At 42.3% G+C, this 23,196-nt stretch overlaps 1 protein-coding gene across 2 annotated transcripts; it reads right to left on the bottom strand.

Moving 5' to 3' along the window:
* Nucleotides 1–1,013: 1,013 nt before the first annotated feature.
* MYL1 (myosin, light chain 1, alkali; skeletal, fast) lies at nt 1,014–22,279 on the bottom strand. 2 transcript variants are annotated; one of them, XM_009887574.1, is made up of 7 exons: nt 21,999–22,279; nt 10,214–10,241; nt 6,853–6,996; nt 3,367–3,540; nt 2,770–2,847; nt 2,208–2,260; nt 1,014–1,335 (listed from the first exon to the last, which is right to left on the bottom strand). In XM_009887574.1, the coding sequence occupies exons 1-6, from the start codon at nt 22,122–22,124 to the stop codon at nt 2,232–2,234; spliced, it is 579 nt and encodes a 192-aa protein (XP_009885876.1). In that variant the 5' UTR covers nt 22,125–22,279; the 3' UTR covers nt 1,014–1,335; nt 2,208–2,231. The 2 variants fall into 2 exon arrangements, with proteins under 2 accessions (XP_009885876.1, XP_009885877.1); XM_009887575.1 differs by lacking the exons at nt 1,014–1,335; nt 10,214–10,241; nt 21,999–22,279 and adding exons at nt 10,490–10,514; nt 11,315–11,366 and having other exon boundaries at nt 2,211–2,260.
* Nucleotides 22,280–23,196: the final 917 nt, after the last annotated feature.

Below are 23,196 nucleotides of genomic sequence, written 5' to 3'. Positions count from 1 at the left end.
TTCTGTCAAGGGTTTTTCACATTGTGCATGTAGTAACTGCAACCCCCTGTAAACTACCTGCTGGCATACGTCTCTGGGCAGGTATAATTCAGAGATTCATTTGGCCCTGTCTACCAGCAGGCTGAGGGTTTAAAAGGGAGGGTTTTTTTGGGAAGCCTCAGAAAAGAGGCAGCTGCTGTTTCAACGGCTGTGGTTTATTCTGGTGCCAGCTGCCCCCGCTGCGCCCTGCTGCACCTGTTGGCACTTGAATTATGGTCATTTCGTGCATAGTAACTTAATAAGGCAAAGTGGGATTTTAATAGAACAAGCTGACACGCAAATGGGGATTAAGGCAGTTTCAGGAACGCTTAAGGGAAAGCGAGAAGAGCTACATACAAAGGCAGGGATGTGCAGGTAACAATACTTCCCCGAGCGATGGCTATTCCCACTGTCACTGCAGAAGAGGTAATTGGACTCCCGTTGCCATGGCCCAGGGAATGACAGCCCCTGGGCTGGTTCTCAGATAAAGAGCCTTCCGGGGATGATATTTCTGATTGTTTTTTTTCTAGTTGTCCATAAAGTTATAAATACAGGCAGTAGCTAGGATGCCTTCCTAATAGTGCTATGGACCTGCTGTTGCAGCATTATAGAGAAGATTTTGCTGGGCAGGGCGGCTCTTTGTGGTCCCCCCACAGCAGGGCCACCCTGGCTGGTTTTGAGACTTGCCTGGTGTGACATGGCAGGTCCCACCTTGGGAGCTACTGATACCAGCTACCGGGTCTCCTTCTCCCAAAAATGTTTAAGTGCTGATGTTGGTGTTAGTTCCCTAATTAATCCTTCTCCCAGTCCCCAAAGAAAACTCATTCAGATTAAGTAGAGTGACCTGCTGGAGATGTCTATTTTATTTTATTTTTTTTTCATAAACCTTTATTTTCTGAAATACAATATACAGAAAAATAAATTAAGTGCTGAGTGCTGCTCTGAGTGGGTTTGAACAGCTTTAGAGGAAAAAAAAAAACTTTATAGCCACAACATGACTACAGAGATTTATTGATGCTTTATTTTTCCAAGAGATTACATTGTTTCAATGCAAACAACATGGAAAGAGATGCTTGGGATGGATGGATCCTGGATGGTAGCAGTTTATCCCACCTAGTTTGCCTTGATGAAGGTTCATTTTTTTTAAATGAATGTGTAGTGACCCAGGGGTGATACCTATGGATGCACTCATAAAAAGTGTTGGGGTTGGAGGCACATCATCCAGTTCTATGCAGTTTCCATGTTGATGGTGACAGACTGAGCAAGAATCTCAGGCAAATCTCGAGTGCCATCTGGTCTTTCTGGATTTGACTTGTTCTGGGAAGGAATGGGAGAGTTGGGCTTGAAATCAACATTGGCTCAAGAAACACTTGCAAAATGAAAAACTGAGCCCTTTATTTCTGTTTTGAGGTGTTTGTTATTTCATACAGGAGTTGGGAATGTGTCTCTCCTGGGCTAGGATAACTAACGATTCATATAAGCCCACAGACCCACGATATTTTATGTTTGCATTTTAAAGACAACTGCTGGGGTTTTCTTTGGAGAAAATAGCAGCATATCAAGGTTGTTGTTTTCTCCCTACTTGTAGAGGAACTACTAAATGATTGGGTACTTTTGAAGTCCCCTTTTGACTATTGATCATGACTGTTAGAATACTCCTTTTTCAGGTGACTATTTTGTTTGAGGAGCTGTTCTCAGTAGTTCACACAAGTATCCAGGCTACTCTGTCTTTACGGAAATCTACAAATTATCAGAAGTTGTAGCTTTGATTTCCTTTTTCTTTTAAAAAAAAACCAACAAAATCTCAACGTGCTTATATGGTAAATGTCTCAGCCTGTCTGTTTGCATAGCTTAAACTCTAATTTTGTATGACAACAGAGATCTAGGCTGATATTAAAGTCTGAGAGTTTCCATGCTTGTGAATAAACTGACCATTTCTTTTCACAGTTTGGATGTGTTTGAAAAATCCACTAAACACAGTTTCCAACCAGTTATGGAGCTGTGAACAAGATCCAAGAATCTGCACTCCTATTCTCTTTGCTCTTGGACAACAGTCTCATTTTGTTCTATCTGTATCACTGGGGAGATGGTGTCATGTTGGTTTGTAGCCTACATCTGGCCATGGGCATGTATAAGCTTTTAAGCATAGCAATCAGACAAGGTTAAGCATGCAAATGAGAAGAACATACCGATTGGTATCTGAGGAGGTCCACTTAGACAGACAAGATGTGCTTTACAAACGCTGTGGAAAAATACAAATATGCTAGTTAGAAGGAGCATCAAATGTTACTTTGGGAAATAACTTTAAAAAGAACAGCTGTTCATGAGCTGATGGCATTAAAAACACACATTCCTGATCAGATTTGACCCAACAATGTGATAGAGAGTTCTAATTGTTTAACGTTGTACAAATCAAATTCCCTTCCTGCTTAAATGTGATACGATGAATAGAGCACTTTGTCTAAGTATTACCTATAGGATTGGTTCTGATCACTGCAGCTGCTCTACAGAAGTGCAGGGAGCCTAGAGAGCTGGCATTGACCCAAGTAGCCATCTCTGCTCTGGCTGAATCTAGTTTTTTGAGTGGTGTGAATGCAGGCAACAGCTGTTTTCATGCGTAAGCCTTTCAACCTAACTCAGCTGTAGCTTTGTCTAACTGATTTGCCTGAGAATCTAAAAGCTGACCGCACTGACACTCCGAGAGAGAGGGAACAAATGTAGGATGAGAGGGTACTGAACTCTTGCACCTACCCTCATAGTTGATGCAGCCGTTGGAGTCTTCCTGACCTTTCATGAGTTCATCTACTTCCTCTTCTGTCATCTTCTCACCTGGAGAGTGGAGAGAGCTTGGTTAGTTTTTCCACAGACACACAACTGAGGCTGAACCCTACAGCTTTTCCAAAGGCTTTCCTTATTTTCTGAATTAGTAACAAAAAGACCTATACATGAACTGAGCTTAATTAATTTTAACTTTCTTTAGAAATTCTGCACGTGCACATAGATTCTAGTTATTCCTACAGAGTAAAGAAACTATGCAGCAAATCTTCTACCTTTATCTATGTGTGTTATGTCACTGAGGCGTTCAGCCTTTTCTCTCTACTCCTCAAATAACAGACACTCTTAATACCTAGTCCTAATTTAGAAGTAATAAAGCAAACCTTTTCATCTGGGCTTTCTACTGAGTTTTGTGTTTGCTTTCCTTCTGGATTCCCAGTTCGGAAACCCGGAGTCTTGTCTGGCTTTGTAGCCTCCTACCTCTCCAAACTGGTTAGGATATATTTCCTCCCTCTCTCATGCCTTCAAACAGCAGCAATTTTTAAAGTGCTCACAGAGTTGATAATCCCTTACCCAGAGTAGCCAATACATGACGGAGTTCAGCCCCCATGACTGTGCCATTGCCTTCCTTGTCAAAGACACGCAGACCTTCAACAAAGTCTTCATAGGTACCCTGTTCCTTGTTGTTAGCAGCTGCTTGCAACATGGGCAGGAACTCTTCAAAAGTAATTTTCTTGGCGTTCATCTCTGGAAAGAAAGCACCAGTTGCTACATGCTAGACACTTCTATGTGTGTTCTTTTGGGATATTTGCCCTGAAATGTGGGAGAGCCTCCCAATCCATTTGTACACCTCTTCCTATCCCTTAGTCTAGTCTTTGCCTTGGGATTTGGCAGTTCCTTTGCAGAATCTGGATTCTCTCTTATTGTGGGAGTTAGTTTTCACATCCATCTGATTTTTCACATCCTTGCTCCAGCCCTCTGCTCACAGCATTTTATATGCTTATGTGCATGTTGTATTTTTCTTTCAGAAATGAAACTTGCTATATGAATTGATCTTTGAAAAGATTTTGGGAGTGAGGGAACTACAGAATACAGTAAAACAGAAATCTTGACCCGCGACAGTGGGAAAAGGTAACGAGGGGGATGTTATAACTTAGACAAGCCCCTGATGTTGCTGACATGTTACTGACCTCTTCAGGATCTCTTGGATGTAGTAGCAGAGGCTATTAGCAAAAGAACAAACTAATTACAAACATGAATGTCCAGTGGGGGTGGTGTCCAAATTTACTATTGACATGTTCAGTGTGGACGTTTAAGGACTCACAAGCTTAGTGCATCTAACCCCTTTGCTCTCATGAGCCAGAAGTTGTAGTACTCAGTGAGGCCTTCCCTAAATGTTTTTTGTTGGAGCAACACTGCCAAATAAAAGGCCCTTTTTTTCCCCTTTTTCATTTTTTTTTCCTTTTTTTTTTTTTTCTCCTGGATCCTTGCAAAGAGCAGTCTTCACCTGGGCAGCAATGAAATATAATAGATGGAAACATGCAAAAGATTTCTGAAAATACAGTTGTTACAGAAACTATTTTACTACCCAGCTGTATCAAAATCACTGTCAGGGTTTGCTGTAGTCACTTAAAGTACTGTCATGGTCTCACCTCTGTGTTAGTCCTGTTCTCAGTGCTTCCTGCTGGTGCTAAAGCTTAACTCAGGTCTTCTGAATTGTTCCTCAAAGCCGCCTTTACCAGGCCTGAGTGTTTGGATATAATTTAGCAAATCTTAGCATGGTTCTGCATGACTGAAATCGGGGATCACGTGCAGCTAGGTCCTTCTTAGAAGCAGGTGACTACAGTATTTACCATTTGTTTTATCTCTAAGAGGGGAGACAAGGAAATGGAAAATGGCTGCTATAATAAATGTCCACCATATGCCTCAGCATCCCCAGGCTTGTAGGAGCTTTGAGCAGACCACCCCAGTCAGCACAAATATACAGGTGGGTTTCCAGTCCCAGGGCATGTCTTGGCTTATGTGGATGATCCTCCACTGAAAGGACATGAAGAGCTGAGTATCAGATGTTAGAAATGGACTTACAGCTCCTCAGCAAGGGCTGGGGCACAAAGGGGCTGTGAGCAGCAATGAGTGTGTGTTACACCCCACCAAGTTGACACCAAAATGGTTCCTACAGAGAATTCTCCATATCCTAAGGAGAACATTTTCCTCTGAGCACTGTATTCCCCATCACCATCATCCTCTTCAAAAGAAACTGGAGAAATCCCATGTATTGTTGCTGCAGAGTCCTCCTTGCTCCCTATGCCTTCCTTGTCAAAGACACGCAGTCTTTCAACAAAGTCTTCATAGCTACCCTGTTCCTTGTTGTTAGCAGCTGCTTGCAACATGGGCAGGAACTCTTCAAAAGTAATTTTCTTGGCGTTCATCTCTGGAAAGAAAGCACCAGTTGCTACATGCTAGACACTTCTATGTGTGTTCTTTTGGGATATTTGCCCTGAAATGTGGGAGAGCCTCCCAATCCATTTGTACACCTCTTCCTATCCCTTAGTCTAGTCTTTGCCTTGGGATTTGGCAGTTCCTTTGCAGAATCTGGATTCTCTCTTATTGTGGGAGTTAGTTTTCACATCCATCTGATTTTTCACATCCTTGCTCCAGCCCTCTGCTCACAGCATTTTATATGCTTATGTGCATGTTGTATTTTTCTTTCAGAAATGAAACTTGCTATATGAATTGATCTTTGAAAAGATTTTGGGAGTGAGGGAACTACAGAATACAGTAAAACAGAAATCTTGACCCGCGACAGTGGGAAAAGGTAACGAGGGGGATGTTATAACTTAGACAAGCCCCTGATGTTGCTGACATGTTACTGACCTCTTCAGGATCTCTTGGATGTAGTAGCAGAGGCTATTAGCAAAAGAACAAACTAATTACAAACATGAATGTCCAGTGGGGGTGGTGTCCAAATTTACTATTGACATGTTCAGTGTGGACGTTTAAGGACTCACAAGCTTAGTGCATCTAACCCCTTTGCTCTCATGAGCCAGAAGTTGTAGTACTCAGTGAGGCCTTCCCTAAATGTTTTTTGTTGGAGCAACACTGCCAAATAAAAGGCCCTTTTTTTCCCCTTTTTCATTTTTTTTTCCTTTTTTTTTTTTTTCTCCTGGATCCTTGCAAAGAGCAGTCTTCACCTGGGCAGCAATGAAATATAATAGATGGAAACATGCAAAAGATTTCTGAAAATACAGTTGTTACAGAAACTATTTTACTACCCAGCTGTATCAAAATCACTGTCAGGGTTTGCTGTAGTCACTTAAAGTACTGTCATGGTCTCACCTCTGTGTTAGTCCTGTTCTCAGTGCTTCCTGCTGGTGCTAAAGCTTAACTCAGGTCTTCTGAATTGTTCCTCAAAGCCGCCTTTACCAGGCCTGAGTGTTTGGATATAATTTAGCAAATCTTAGCATGGTTCTGCATGACTGAAATCGGGGATCACGTGCAGCTAGGTCCTTCTTAGAAGCAGGTGACTACAGTATTTACCATTTGTTTTATCTCTAAGAGGGGAGACAAGGAAATGGAAAATGGCATCCCCAGGTTTGTAGGAGCTTTGAGCAGACCACCCCAGTCAGCACAAATATACAGGTGGGTTTCCAGTCCCAGGGCATGTCTTGGCTTATGTGGATGATCCTCCACTGAAAGGACATGAAGAGCTGAGTATCAGATGTTAGAAATGGACTTACAGCTCCTCAGCAAGGGCTGGGGCACAAAGGGGCTGTGAGCAGCAATGAGTGTGTGTTACACCCCACCAAGTTGACACCAAAATGGTTCCTACAGAGAATTCTCCATATCCTAAGGAGAACATTTTCCTCTGAGCACTGTATTCCCCATCACCATCATCCTCTTCAAAAGAAACTGGAGAAATCCCATGTATTGTTGCTGCAGAGTCCTCCTTGCTCCCTATCAGAGCAAAAGCTCCTCTCCCTCCTGCTGTGACTATTGATGTTGCCTAATTACAATTCCTCAGCCTCAAGAGGGGCCCATGAGAGACTGTAGGGTACTTACCCTCTTTGCTGGGGTTGCCCAGGATCTTGTTGATCTCGGCATTTGTAGGGTTCTGCCCCAGCGCCCGGACGATATCGCCAACCTGACTCAGGGTGATCTTGGCATCACCAGTCCTGTCAAAGAGGAGGAAGGCCTCCTTGAATTCTGCAAGGGAAGAGCAACAGTTAAATTGAGCCAGGCAGCTCCCTATTGACAAGTTGTATTGACAGAGACGTGAACCTGTTTTCTCCTGGCACTGTTCCACCAACTCCGGGGGAGTTAGCCAGGGGAATCTTTGGCCCACAATCCCAAGAAAACTCCTCCCCTCTGACATTTTGGTTTCACTATTTTTAAACTTTTATATCTACTTTTCATAGCTTTCCTGGCTCTAATAGCCATCAATAGCTTTATGATTGACCCCGTAGTTATTTCAAGCACGGGGAAAGATAAGCTTTCTACAAACATTGCCGTTCAAGAACAAGTTTCTTTACATGATATGGTGCCAGAAGTTACAAATGTTATTATCCACTCCACCTTATCTTGCCAGAGGACTGGGACTCTTCTGTCAAAGTACTTAGCATTGCAAAACGTCTGCCTGCCTCAGTGGATCCTGCCTGCAACCCCAGCATCTCAACTGCACGGCACTAATGGGAAACTTGAAGGTGGATTTCAAATGCTTCTACTTTTGTTTTCCCTTAAAGTTGCCTTACAATGACGTTTCTACCCATGTTTGTTCCCTCTCTTCTCTGCCCTTTGCGGTCTGTCCCTGCTTCTCACAGATGCATGAATATCCAGCTTTTCCAGTGGTAGTGCTTGAGATTATGCTTCTTTCAGTGCTGCCAAGTGATCAACGTTCACTTATTTCCCCCTTGCTGCTGGCCAAGGAATTGGGGTACAAGCATTTCTCCTAGACAAATCAGCACAGATGGTTGCCTTCATTGCATTGCCAGTCTTCATCTTCTGTTGCAAAGTTCCATGTTAATTGTCTTGCTATATTTTTCAGGTTTTTCAGAGTATTTGTTGCAATGAATAGAGAAACGCGTTTTTAAAAAAAGAGGAAGGGGGAGAAATTCAAGGGTCTGGCTAAAAAGCCATCTTCAGTTCTTACATGTCAAGAGCATCTTGGACTGTGCTGTTGATCTTTTCTGCACTGCAGTGTCTGGCGATGCTGTGTTTTAGCTCCAAGTAAACCAAGTGAAATGTCTTTCCCTTGGCCGTGATGTGCTTCCAGCAGCTAGACAGGCTTTGTGTTTCACAGCTTGTTTAGGTGAAATGTTCTTTGTGCTTTGGGGCAGATTTAGGAGTAATGAACCACATTTCAAATCGTGTCTTCATTCATCTTGTGCTGGGGACACGTGACGCAGAGTTATTTAGGTTCTTGCTTTAGCCATCCATATACCGCCTTAGTGGAGGAGTTGCTGTTGCCCAGTAAAACTGCTGATACAGGATGTCGGCCTGCTAGGCTGTAATCTAATACATCTGAAACTAATCCTCTTACTGTCTGATGTGAGAGACCTATAACCCTTTACTGCTAACCCTCTCCCCTTACAGCTTTTATTGCAGGGTATGAAATCAAGGCCTTCTGGACCTGTGTAGAGCTTCCCCTTACAATATACCAACTTGATATCAGCTCTTGCTCTAGCAGCTGAGGTTGATAGAGCTGTAGTGATTGATACCATATGATCCGATCTTTCATCTGGTGCATTAATGACATTTAGCCACAGCGAGGTGTAAAACAGTGCCAGTTTACTATTAGTAAAGCCATCAGGAGAGTTTTTCTGTTTTGTAAATTGTATGGAGTTTTATGTTCACTGGATTCTGAACATTGCTCCCCAGCTTGGAGAAAAGGCCTGATTTTATTTTTGTCTCTCAGGGATGCATTTCACTGCAATATATCTTTGCTTTGCTGTTTTTCCTTTTCTTTTTCTTTCTTTTTCTCCCTCTCTTTTTTTTTTTTTTTTTAATATATATAGCTAGTTGCTGTTTATACCTCTGCTGGAATAGCACATCTAAAATCTCTCTCTGAGGAGGGTACTACCCAGCTGCTGGTGCGTCAGCCTGTGTGCATGGAAATAGTTACTGAGCGTGGGATATCTCTGTTCCTGGGAAATTCTCCCTCTCTAAAGTAACTTTTAATTCCTCCACTGCTTGGTTCAGTCATCACAGCATTACAGCAGCTGGATGATCTGAAATATGTAGGGAAGCTGGAAGAAATATTTTGCTTTGTTATACATGCCAGCAGCTTTGAATTGATGGAATTTTTCCATAAACCCTCCCAACCCTTTCGTAAAAGTTTTAGAATTAAGAAGTGAGGAAGAGTCCAAATGATTTTATTTGTGACCAGGAGTGTTTGGACTGCAGGAAACGTTTCCAGTCTCACTTACTGCACTATACCTCTCCTTATTGCTTTGATGGTTTAACCCAGAGCAGGCTGGTGTTCAGGAAGTTTAGGGGTCTCTCTTAAAACCTGTTTCTAGCTATTCCTCTCTCTCTGGATTTCTAATAAATCCTTGTATCTTCCATTCTAAATACGTTGTTCACAGTGAGAAGTCTACAGTATTTGCTACTGAATTTTGGACATCTTTTAAAACCTATGTTATTTAATATAGCCCAGATGCATCTCTTAGGATATTTCAAACACTCCAATTTAGATTTTGAGAGCTTCAATGGGAATTTTTGTTCATGTCAGGATTTTTAATCGGATCTTTCTAACAGATTGAAAAAAAAATTAGATCTCGCTGGTGGCTTGTGAAGCAGCGAATACAGCAAGAGGCTCAAGAATTGCGCCATATCCAGACTATTGTGTTTATAAGCAACAGTTTACACAAGTCACTTATTTGCTAACTATTTCCATGCTTCATGAATGCATTTACAGTAAAACAGGCTTTGTTCTTCCCCTTCCACAGCACCTCCTGGCAAAAGTGACATGTAGGCCTCTTGCATCTTCTGTTCATATAAAATTGCAACGTCACTGCAGCTAAGTTAAATTTTCAGCCCACTCCCTTCTTCTGTTGTCCTTCATCTGCCTGTTTCCCCTATGACTTTCAAATGCAAGACCCATTTTTGGCATCCTTGTGAATGGCCAGTACAGGAGCACAACTGAAAAATGTTCAGTAGGTAGAGCTGGTAAAACCAACATATTTCCTCTTCGTACCATGGCATAAACTTCTCAGCTTGGGCAGCACAACAGCACCCAGATAAATTACATGTAAATTTATGGTCAGATTCTTGTTCAGCATAAGTCAGCACTGAAGTCAAGAGTGTGGTGATTTATAGCAGCTGAAGTCCTAGCTCATCTTTTTGTAAAGGTTAAACTTCTGAGCCTGTAGCTCCTCTCTGAACCCACGTACATGTAAAACACATCAGCTCTCTTGTAACTTACCATCCTGTTGCTCCTTGGAGAACTCGATCTGTTGGAAGGAAATCAATCATAAAAAATAGCTTAGGAAGGGGGGCTGGGGGAGAACCTGTGTGTTTTCTAAAGCATCCAGCTCAATCCATGAGTCATCTTCCAAAACAGCAAAAACGTGGCCTGTCAGATGTGCAGAAGTAATGCAGGTAGCAAAAGAGCTGTTAAGGCTAGTGACTACTTAGCATTTGGTAGCCATTGTGTTCCCCCTCCTGCCCCCTGTTAAAGTTTAACTTTTATTTCACTTACCATTAATTTGGTCAGGAGTGAAGGACTGCAGTTGGGAAGAAAAAGAGAGAAAAAAAGAGAACTAGTACTGCTGAAAATGCACTGAGAGAAAGCAAATACCACAAACTACCTAAGTGCTCTCACATCTGTCTTGCCTAATGTAATTAGGCCATAGGAACCCAAACTAGCAACTTCCCTTGTAAAAATGCCTCACAAGTCCTATTTTTAAAGATTCCATTAAAATCTGCATCCCCGGCAAAGCTGGGGTTGTGGCTAGAAGCAACAAAAAACTAAAGTCTCTTAACTAACAAAGAAGTTGTTACTGTGCCATCAGGTCATTTACTGTTTTAGTATAGACCCATTTTATTAAGACCATTTGAAGTAATATTGCTTAACAAGCAGCTTTTTTTACATTAACATAGAAATCAAGCCAATCCCTTGAAGTTTGTGTTTCAAATTAGTTTTTTGACAATACATTGTTTCATACGGTACTAAACTATTATATTTTCTTATATAAAAATATTACTATTTTCCTCTGCCACTTTAGCAGGTTGCATCCAATTTATTTTTTTTTTAAAAAAACAACTTAGCAGACAGCACTAGCAAATTGTAACCCTTCTGTCTGAAGCTCCAGGAGCCGCACATCTACCATTGCCTGGTGCAGAACTTGAGGCTAACTAGAAAACCTCGCACAGTCCTTTAGGTTTAAGGAGGAAAGCAGAGCAAACCTAAACTGTCTTCTGGATTGTCCTTCCCTCCCCTAGAACTAACTTGAGCGAAAAGCCCAATTTACTTATGTAAAATACACTGGCTCGCTGCTAACCATTAGCTTTCCAGTGGACCCACCATGGCTGAGAGTTGGAAAAGCAGAGCAGCAGACGGGCAGGAGGGATTAGCTGAGAGGTCTCGAGAGTGGTCCTGCTTCCCTGGCCTTTCTTCCCCTTATTTATCCAGCAGTGCTGACGGCATTGCCTGGATTAGGTGTCAGAAGGAGCGGTTCCTCCCCTTGGCGAGTTCTTTAGCTTTCTTAGGGCAAAGTGACAGGAGGCTCCATGTCTTGATCGACATCTTATGATGGCTATTTTTAGGAGGCTGGAGAGGGGCAGGGAGTGGCAAGCAGTAAGTCTGATTCATGTCAGCACTTTCTGGGTCCGTACCATCAAGAGGAGATACTCCTTGTCCAGACCTACCAGGACTTCCTTATAGGGAAGGATTCTGTTTCTCCAATAAGGTATAAAGTCAGCGAACAAGGAGCACTGAGGGCAAGAGGTGCCACGTGTTTGCCCCGCTGGCTGGTTTTACACGTGGCGTGCAGGTTGCGTGTTAGATGCAGCTGGATTGTCCTCATACCTTCGCTGGGCTTCGCTCATCCCCTTGTGTGGATCATATAGTGCTCAACGTTAGACGAGTGGTGCTGCTGCTTGTCTGTGCAGTGTAATCCAGTTGTTGGCAATGAGCAGAAGATTAACCTGACAGAGGTGGTATCCGACTGTGAAGCTCTTCGTCTGCACTGGTCACGTTTTCCAAATTTTGAACATTTTTAAGGGAAAAATTATCCGTGCATTTTGGATCCAGCTGTGTTGCTAGGTTAGTAGCTGATGTGGAGATGTACCCAGCAGGGCAGTGGGAAATCTGTATTCACAGTAGCCTGTACTCCCCAGGACACCCTTACTCTAGGGCTGAAGTTAAACAGGGCACCAGCATGCCAGCTTCAGAGCTCACTGGTGTGGTGAGAGGAGGTGCTGCTGAGGTTTTTGTGATGTGGAGGCAAGGGAGAAGCCATGATAGAAGCTAAGACACCCAAAGACTTTGTGAACTGGAAGGATGGCTGTTTGTGGTGGGGAAAGGGGTACTTGCTTTTTGGGTTGCAGAGTGGAGTGGTCATGTTGGGACTACAAGTGGGGAGTTTCTAGGTAGGTTGCAGGAGGTAGAGGCTGTGGCTTCTTCAGTAGCAAAGATCTAGTCCCTCCATGTAGCACCCTCCAATCCCAGGTCAAATCTCCAAACTGATGCTGTGAGACATTGTAAAAAGATTAGAAAACTTTGTTCCAAACTTCTTCCTTTCCCCGTCACATCAACTGGGTCAAGAGTGTCATGGAGCCAGGGTGGGAATTGTTGTGTGACAACAACAGACTCCCTGTTGCAAATTCAAATCCCCTCTCTAATTTCTACTCATTTCCTTTGTTGAGCATTCACCCCTTCTGGTTTTCTAATGACAAAATGTGATTAGTGAGGGAAATCTCCTGTAGCTCACTTAGTTACCCTGAAGATAAGCATAACCTTTGTGAATGCCTCTTTACAGTATTTTGACGTCTCTGAAAGAAAGAATGAAATCCAAGCAGACTTTCTTGTTGTTGTTCTGTTTTTTTTTTGTTTCTTTGTTTGTTTTAAAAACTGAGCAATCAAAATAGGTCAAAGTATTTGGTTGGATTTGAGACATTAACCTCCTACCTCCTATTTTAAAAACTAAAGATACAACTGCAAAGAATTTTCTAAGCTCACCATTTTAGCTGGACAAAATCTGTCCAAACAGATTATTTGCATTTTTTGAGAAATAACTGGAAAATACACTGAGTATGAAAATGCTCCACTGCCGGTCCTTCACTTTTTTTTTTCTTTTTCCCCTGCTATTTGTAATCTATTGGCCTATTGGATATATTCAGGACAAAGTGTAGCCATCATCAGGTATGGTTGCATAGAAAAGGGGGTTGATGCTTTTGTCTGAATTAGCTAACATAGGTTTAGCACAGTGCCGCCTTCCTGATTAATACTGGCTGGGGCTGGAGCTCGAGCAGTGAGAAAGCTAATATAGATCTTGGCCATCAGTCCCAATGCATTAATAGAGGAGCTTTCTGAAGACTTTGGCAGAGCTGAAATGTTGCCTGGGTCAACACAGTGTGTTGCCTTTTGTGGAATTTTCCTTCTGCCCTCAGCCTCTTGCTCTCCCGTGCTGGCAAATGGGAAGTGTTCCCCTGAAAACAGGATTAAATTTTATTTTATTTTAAAGGACAACTTAGATTAAAGTTTCTTGAACATTTTTTCTTACTTCCAGATAAGTGTTATGGGTGGCTACAAAAAAACTGATCCCCAAAACTGTAAGATGCCAAGCAGAAAATAATTGGGGTACATTTGTCTTGGGCGTAGAAAACTGATATCTGGATTAGCCATCTGGCTTGAATGGGCTATCAAATAAGTATAAATTGAGAGAGGTCTACATATAAGCTTATTGATCTTTTGACCATGTGAGACTTTGGCTCAGAGTTTTGATGAGGAAACACTGGCGCACCACATCAGCCCTTCATCTCAATACTGATTCTTGAATAAAAGCTTGCTAGAGAGAGTTTTGTTGGGAGGAATATTCTAGCATGGGCATGTTTCATTCACTCGAATCACCCTACTTTAAGCCAATAGAGTTTGCTGGGTGCTTAAAATGCTACTTGCTTTGAGTAAGGGCACCTACAAATGGCATCAGTATAGAAAATATTTCAAACACTCCTTAAAAGAAATTAAATGTAAGATTTCTGATTCTGTAAGGAGCTTTCATAAACTTCAAAATGTAGAAAGAATTATTTTGCAGTGATCTGATCTTTGTTCTGATCCTGGCAGTGTTCTCTGCATTGTCAGAGGACATGAAGCGTCTCCGTGCTTTAGGGAATATGTTGAAATTTAAGGGAGTCTGGTTTAAAAAAAAAAAGTGCCCCCCCCCCCCCCTTAGAAATAATAAAAGTTTGAAGGAACTGCAACACATGGAAAGACCAGAAGGACCTAGACTTCTCTAACTTGGTGTAGCACTTATTTATGGACAAAGTTGTTATCCAGAACGTTATCTGTGCCAAAGAAAAAGGTGGTGTGTTTTCAGCTTGGGATTTTTTTTTTGTTGTTTTGTTTTTAGGATTAAGGCTTTTGCCTTCTAGTCATATTGTTGCTAGATAGAGGCATTGGATATTAGGAAAAAAAATAATTATTATGTTATTAAACATAATTATTATTATGTTATTAAACATTGGAATAAGCTGCCCAGGGAGGTGGTGGATTCGCCATCCCTGGAGGTGTTTAAAAAAAGGGTAGATGTGGTACTTGAGGACATGGTTTAGAAGTGGTTTTGTCAGGGGAGGCTAATGATTGGACTCGATGATCTTAAAGGTCCCTTCCAACCTCAGTGATTCTATGATTCTATGATTTTGACTAGGTCCCCGTTATATATGTTGGGGTGGGTAGACTTGTATGAAACTCTTTATCACCAGCTAAGCAGAAGATACAATCCACACAAATCTTTATTTCTAAATTATTGCCAAAGTTCCTAATTTCCCAACAAATCACTGGTTCATGGGCCTTATGGCCCTGACCTTTGCAGCATGGTGCTGTGCTCACCTATTTAGGCTGGTGAGTACTGGGACTGAATATAGATGTGCTGACTGACAGTCACTTTCTGCTCACTGTAAATGTCTGGACAGGTTGAAAAGCCCAGAGAAAAGATGTTGCTGGGAGTTAAAGCATTCAGCTGCTCCATCTGCTTGTAACCCTTTGGGTGAATTAGAGGGAGGGGAATCATCTTAGGATTTTATTCGAGAGTCACCAGGTATTTCAGGGTACCGTCTCTGTAGAAGAGATTGAGAACATATCAGATGTCTTGGAAAATCAGAGAGGAGAAAATTGGAGAGTCTCCTAGGATACTCATTGTATATTTAGGCTTTTATTCAGGACTAGAGGGATTTCTTTTATTTTCGGTTGGAGATAAGCTGGGATTGTGCCTACAGCTGTTCATATGATATCTGCTCACCATTAGTGCCTGCTCCTTGATTAATACAGCTGCACATATTTTCTAGTAGACATCACTGAGTGCAGGATTACACAGCTCTCAAACCTCTCTGAAAAGCAGACTGTCATTCTCCCTTCCCTCACCCCAGTTCGATAGCTTGTGCGATTGATGCCACAGATTTTAGAGAGGCTATTTCTCATTTAAGTAAGAATCAACACCCTGATGGATTTAGCCTCATGTCTTTTATGAGGTGGAGAAACATTAGAAGCACATGAGGTCTTGAGAACAGAGCTGCCTGGAAATACAATTGAAGAAAGAATAAAAACGACCACCCTTTTAATATAGGAGAGAAAATTGCGTGTGTGAGATACCATGAGGTTTGGAAGCATAGTTCAAAATCTCTTTGACTTTAATGGACTCAGTTGCAGATGAATTTGAATTTTTTCTAAACATCCTGCATAACTTTCCAGTTTGTTTACTTTAAAGCTTGTAACTTCACAGTTGCTTTACAGTTGGGCAAAAACTTTTGGATGAGCCTTGCCAGTTAATTAACGTGCCCTTCTGAAACGTCTGGGAGTGAAATGTGCACTGCTGATCATACCATTTTGAAAAGATTTCATCAGCTTTATGGGGGAAGTGCATTCAGCTGTGCTCATTTATAAAAGTGTCCCTTTTCCAATAGCATTTAGTTTTGCATAAATGTGTATAATCGAGAGGATGTGGGAGGAAATGTGAGGGCTCGGCGCCCTGCTCTGGCAGGGATTTGTTGTTTCAACATGCCCCCCAGCGGCAGCCTTAGAGTATTAACATTATTTAAACTATTGCTACTTGACATTTAAATACTGTGAGGTAAACCAGCCAGTTGACAGTGCTTTTGGCAATGGGTATAAGATGTAATAAAGCCTCAGCGAAGAGGGGGCAAATTTCCAGCTCGGTTGTTTCATATCTCCTTACAGACAACTTCTTTCTTTACTGATCATTGGCTAAATTAGTCTCCTTCTTCTTGCCTTATGTAAGGTAAACTCAAATATCTTGTTACTATCTGTTACAATCTCTCTCTACTCTAAGCGGATTTAAAACAGTCTTTTAGAGATATTGTGGGATTTTTTTTATTCATTAGTTGATGGAAGAAAGGCTTTGCCACACAACTCCTGTTAACACTTGAAATTACTCTCTGAGCTCTTGAAATGTTATTCTTTGTGTAATTTGCTTTAAATTCCATTGTTTCTACCAAAGTTTGTCACTCCCTAGACCTTCCAAAGGCTATAGATATCTTTTTTTTTTTTTTTTTAAATAAAAAAATGCTGCCAAAGCTGTGAATTACAAAGAATGGGTCTTGTAAAAAAAAAAAAAAATTCCAATATTTTTTCAGGTTAGCAGACAAAAGAAAAAGTGTTGACTAATATATATGGACAGTCCCTACTTTTGAGGGACTCCTTGCTTAGCAGCACTTTAGGAATAAAGGAGGCAAAGTTCTTCTGCAAACTTTGCGAAGAAAACTAAGTGATGGCTTTTCTGTTTGTTTTTCCTTCTGTTTTTCACCAGTGTCCCAAAGGGATGTCTTGATGTGTAGCTGAGTCTGATGTCCATGTTACCTGTCCTGGAGTGCCTTTATGTCATACCTTGCCCGTGCAGTGATTTAGCAGCTGCCACCAACGTGGGTCTGGCATCAGTGATGGGGTTCACAGGGGCAAGGGATTTTGCTGGGGCTACGCTGCTCTGGGGTGAATGCTGAATGGTGCCTTGTCTCCATGGTCAAAGCAGTAGCAGGAAGCTGGTCTGGATGGCGTCGGACCTTTACATCTCTTAAGGCTAAGTCATATATGCACTTGTTCCCTTCCTACCTGAAAGGGCACTTGGGACTGGTGACCTTGTCCAACGGGTATATCAGTACTGGGGAATCTTTCTGGAGTCACCACTGGAACTGGGTTAGACATAATCTGAAATCCTGTGCCAAAAATTTCAGGCAAAAACCTGCCAGTTCCGAAGAAAGCCCTTAGCACTATGAGTGAAGCTACTGCTAACATTCCTGTTCTCACTCCACAGCTTCTCATGGAGTTTGTCTGCAGTGTAATAGCTCTCCAAGCGCTTCAGCTGACATTTTCAGTCCTGTTTGCCCTCCAGCCCAGAAGCTTTCTGTCAGTGCATTTTAGTGGGTTTATCTCTCTCTGGTTATGTCCAATGCAATGGCTGTTCAGAGATGACCTACTTGAGTAGTGAATGTCATAAGAATTAAGGACACTTGGAGAAACACTTTTTACTGCCTTAAGAGCTCCGTATTTAAAAACAAATGATCACACAGGTTTGTTTCCATGCAGCAAGCTTCAGCATGCATCACACGGTTACACAAGGCCTTAGCAAGTCTTTACTAGGTAATAGCTTTTAAATATTTTTCCCCTAAAGAAGTAGGTAGTTTATCTGCAGTTGGGTATGGCCTAATTGGTGTCCTAGGATTTCAGTCTCCAAAACACTGGCATGGGAAGCCTTGTGTACCAAATGAACATCACTTAGACCGTGGATACTTGCAAAAACACAATCTCTGTCTCTGCTCAAGGGAGGATACTCAGTAAAGGGCCTGATGTGACACCAGATCAGGGTTCAGATCACCATCTGCAGAGTAGAGGCCTATGAAGTACTATGAAGTCAGGATCTCCAACACCCAGGTCCCTAAACATTGCAGTTAATGCTATGAGCCTGAGCTCGGTCCAAGGATTGGTTGCACGTGCTGGGAAAGGCTCCAGTAAAAAAACAAACAAACAAACAAACCACACTTTTCCTGTTGGTCATAGGGGCAGAGTTAAACTGATTTGAGCAATATGAAGTTTATCCATTTCCCACTGCCTCAGTTGAAAAACCAAGCATGAGACATCCTCATCATTAATGTCTCATCCCAGTTATTGCAAACACAGACCCATGGTAGTGCTGTTCAACTCAACGTTTCTTCTCACTTCAGGCTTGTGTGGGAGAAAGAAGCTGACAAAACAGATAACCTATCTTTTTGGGAGTGTCCTTGGCCAGTTTTGACTACAGAATTCTTGGGGGTCTCTTAAGAAGATGACCCATATGGACATTTTGCTTTTAATCAGGGTTGGTTCCTGGTGGTAACTCTCAGATGCATCCATCACCCTGTTCTGCTCTTCTCAGTTGTAATTTAATCTTTAACCTTTCTACCTATTGTTCAAATCCAGGCCATGCTAGTAATAAGGAAAACTGGAAATATAAATTTGATCTGGAAGAGCTTGTGCAAAGCAGATCGAGTTTTATGTTGTTTCCTGAGTAGGGGGAAAAGGCTCTTTACAGTTCCATTTAGAAACAAATTCTTTCTCCCTGTCTTGACTGTCTTCTGTGGTTGTTGTGCTGTAACCTAAGGTGAGCTTAGAAAGGGCTGACTTTAGAGGATTGAGTCTTTAGCAGTTGGATAATCCTGTTACTTAGTTTTATAGTCAATAGATGGTGCTCAAAAATAGAAAATTCCATACCAGTTGCTGTTAGTACTAGCAAATCACCAGATGTTTGCTTTAATTCCATTAATTTAAAGTGGGGAAAAAAACCCCCCAAAACAGAAGAGGGTGAAATGCCAGCCACAACTTCTCATGGTGATAGGCAATTTTGGGGTGCCTGCATTTGCAAGAACCCAGCTTGAGACCTCTTAAGGGGGGAAGAAAAAAAATAAAAGCCTAACTTTCAAAGTGTGCACCCCAAAAGGCTCAGAAAAACAGATTCCCTGAAGATGAGCCAAGCAGAGCATCTGAGAGGAGGGGTACCACCCAAAGAACCACTACCCATGTTTGTAAACCACCTTCTTGTTTGCTTTGGAGAATATTGTGATCTCTGATGCCAATTTAAAATGAAGTGCACTGCCAAATGTGGCTTATTTGGCTGCTCTAAACCCTTATTAGGCAGCTCTACCCTTACCCACTCCAGCTGTAACAGTTAGAAGGGGCTTGGATGTCTCTTTTTTAAAAGCTACAAAGCCTTTCTGTGTGTTTGCCTGCTGTCTGGCTCGCCAAATCGTTGTGGCGCTGCAGGCTGGCATTCCCTGTCACCTCTCATTAGTAGCCACCTCTGGCGTGGCTGCTAATTCTCTTGAGGAGTGGAGGGGAGCCCACTTGATGCCCTTGCTCAAGGTGCTGGAGGCTTTGACTCCGCGCCTGGTGAATCAGTGCAAAGAGCCCCAGGACAGGATCGTTCACTGAGTCCCAGTGAAAAGCTTAGTTTTAAGTACTCCCTGGCTCCAAAGTTTTGCTGGAAATTGTGCTGCGCCTTTTCCCATGCTGAGGCTTTGGTGGCTGAATGGAAGGATTCAGGATTAATTAATGCTTATTAAGGGACTGGGCTAAGAGTCAGAAAATTTGGATTCCTGAGTCTGCCACATCTCCCAGGCAAATCACTTGTAAGAAGACATTGTTTCCCTTCACTGCCTGAGCTCTCAAAGGGTGTAAAAGGATAACCCAGACCCAGGGTGGCTGGTGGGGACCTTGGGAGGTTGTCCAGTCCCTACCCCAGCTCTAAGGCGGGGTGAAAGGCACCATGGTTGTTTCTGGTGCCTTCTCGAAGAGCACAGCACTGGAGGTGCCACACTCTGCCTGGGCAGCCCTCGACAGATGTGGAGTCTCAGGTGAGAAGGGAAGGTGAGGGATAGAGGGGATGTGTGTCGCCCTCGAGAGCAGCACGAGTTTCTGCATTACCTTGCAGCCATGGCTGTGTGGTTGGGTAGACTCCCCCACTGCAGCGGGGGCTCCATCCACCCTCGCAGCGCCTTTGAGCCACCCTGCTCCTTGCCTGGTAAGGGCATGACGCAGAGTGGAGGAGATGCTTGTAGACAGATACATGCTAGCGATAAGCATGCAGCGGAGGGGGCTGTGCCACCCACCGCATTGCAGGGTAGGTAGTCCTCCAACCTCCATTGTGCTGCTCATATCTTCACTTATTTGCAAACAGGAATAGTAATGCTTATGTGCTGCCGTTAGTGTTAAAATAATAGTTTTGTCTGACTAGCCCAGGTTCTTCCCCCCCTTCAGAGAGGAAGATATTTTGTCTGATATTATCTTCCAAAAGAAGGAGAATTTCGAGAGACTATCTTCTTTTATCAGTCTGAATATGACAAAACCTTGCGCGTTCTCTCTGTGCTACCAGTATATGTTTCTTGCCATTATAGAGAGCTGTCTGGGTAAAGGAGTGAACTGCAGAGATGCCTCAGACTGCAGCCTGCCATTTTTTAGCTGGTAATACACTATCAATGTAAAGATAGATTAGCTAGGATCACTGGAGTTGAAAATTCTATTTTCTTCTAATGAACTGGACATAGAAAGCTATCCAATCATATTAAATTATTTAGTAGGAAATCTAGCTTGCATTCCCCTTCATCTCTGGAGATGAGTGAAATGTGAGGTCTAATCTAATTTTCAGACAGTATTCTCAAAGAGTGGGCTTTTTGTGCAGCCTTTACTACGATCACTCAAAGTATTTCAAAATGTCTTTTCTTTCTTTTCCTCTTGCTCTTGTTTTGCTTTGCCAGTGGGTTCAGTTTCAGTCTTATGAGAAGCTACATACTGCTTCAGAAACATACTGACTGCTGGTTGTGAAAATTAAAGTAAACTTCAAGAAATTTCACTAAATGGGTCATGATCATGGGACTATATGTATTAAGATAACTGAAACAGAATTCATCATGAGATGAAAATGAGTAGGTCCTATTAGAAGTCTTTGTACTCTTTCTTTTCTCCATAATAGGCACGATTCCTTATGTAGAATTTAGCAAATTGGTCCTGCGACCAATGAGCTTGCCAGGTAGGTGGAGAATAACTATTTATAGTCCTACCCAGAGAAACTGGTCTGTCGTTTCATCTGTTTAACCACTTAACCTCTCTCTCCTCTTTCCTAAGTAAAGCATTTCCCAACATGGAGGATTTTTCTTTGAAGGGTCAAGGCAACAATCAGTGATGTTGATTGGCATCCAAAGTCTAAAAACAGTACGAGATCGAATGGAAGTGCAGTCCGAGGGAAACCTCTGAAAGACTCTTCCTCTTTGTTGCTTTTAATTTGCAGCAAATTTCAAATTCTGAGTAAATATATAAAGGTGAGAGAAAATCACTTGAAATGCTTCCATCCATGGCTTTACAGCTCATGATCTCTATCAATGTTTGCTGTACAATGCAAATGAAAAGAAAGTACATGAAACTGCTAAATCCCTCCTTTTTAATCTGTTTTGTTTCTGTTTTTGAAGATCAGCCATGCTGATCTCAAAACATATGACCAAAGAGTCATCAGGTTGCAAAAATTTGGAAAGGAATTTGAGGGGAAATTGCAAAATAAGGTTTGGTTTTAGCACAGCACTATGGGAAAATGTTGCATTTCAAGCTTTCAGTAACCCTGTACTCATGCACCTACTTTAAGGGTTTTTTTGGGAGGTGGGGGTAGTGTTGGTTGTTTTTTTTCCTTTTTAAATTTAGCTTTACCAAACAAGTCAGACTGATACTGATTTGGTAAAAAGTTCTGAGGGCCACACTCCAAAATACTTTTAAAATCATCAGACTTCACTCTTGTGTTAAATCATGCGCCATGCCTTACAACCCCCCTACTGCTAAAACAATCAAAAGCTCAGGCAGGTCAACAAATCCACCGACTGAGATTACTCATTCATTTCACTGCAGTCCCCAAACCGGAACCAAACACACGCAACATTTCACTGCAGGTCTCAGCTGGGACTCTGCTAACTTTCCACTTTGGGAGCACTTTGGGTCCACGATCAGCACACGTTCATCCATTTACCTTGATGCTCTTGAGATCGATTGCGGGTTCTTTGGGTTTAGCTGGTGCAGGTGCTGGTGCTGGCGCGGGTGCGGGTGCTGGTGCTGCGGCTGCCGCTGGTTTCTTTACGTCCTTCTTTGGTGCCATTTGGTGTCACTTAAACTTGAAAGTAAAGGTGCCCCCCCAAAAAAAACTTAAAAAAAAAAACCCAAACCCAAATCTTAAAAGTGATTCCTGTGAGAGGAGCAGTGGTCAGAATGAGCTACAGCCTGTGCCCTGGAGGTGGACCCAATGTGCTAAACTCTATAAGGGCATATATATATTTCACTTAGTGCCTCGTACAGTCCTGACACATGCAGCTGGATTGGACAGCTTGCTAATCAAGGGGGATGTCATTCCAGCTTGAGCTATAAATGGAATATAAGAGTTCAGGGCTTCATACGATAAAGGGACTTCAGTGTTTTTTTCCCTGTCTTTAAAAACCCCAACCACCTCCCCTGTATTTTTTTTTAATGCGGGCAAAGGAGAGAGAAATATGACAAACGCAGTTTCAGATCCGCCGTTGACATTCAGGCATGGGTTGAACAGTTCTTTTTCTCATCAGAATTTCAGTTCTGCTTAAGTAATAAATCTTCGTTCTTTCCTTCCCTCCCCTTTTCCCCCATGCCTGTGTAGCGTTCCAGGAGGATTCGGTTTCAAGTCGGAATTTTGACTTTCATGGCTGGGAAGATCATCAATTTCCAACCTCATTTGCCTCTCTCCCCACAGCCCCTCACTCCTCCTCTGCTTCCTTCTTTTACAAGGAAGTGTTGATCAAGCAAAGGCTCTGGGTGTTTAAAAATAAAGCCGACAAATATGGAAAACACTGCAATACCTTCAGCCAAGATATCTCTCACAGACCCTGAGTGTCTTTCAGCTGCTCTTACTATTCCTTTCTATCATATTAAGACTGTGTTTAAAATTGAAAACTGCTTCCTTTAATCTTTTCCTTTGATCTTCTTTTTCCTCTCCTAGGGATAAGCTGTGCCCTGATAGAATGGAGATGAGCTGAATGTTGCGTTTTCCCACACAAAAGGTTTCCTTTTGTAATGTATTTATGATTGGAAACTAGCCATCAGGCAAAGCAGGCACTTGTGTTTTCACCTTGTTTGCCTGCCCATCCTGTGTCTCTTGTTTATCTTTCCAGCCCTCAGTCTCCTGATGGACCTCCCTGCTCCCC

This window comes from Charadrius vociferus, unplaced genomic scaffold (genome assembly GCF_000708025.1).
Source record: "Charadrius vociferus isolate BGI_N301 unplaced genomic scaffold, ASM70802v2 scaffold136, whole genome shotgun sequence".
Classification (NCBI taxonomy): Eukaryota; Metazoa; Chordata; class Aves; order Charadriiformes; family Charadriidae; genus Charadrius; species Charadrius vociferus.
This window is presented reverse-complemented; position numbering and strand designations above follow the sequence as displayed.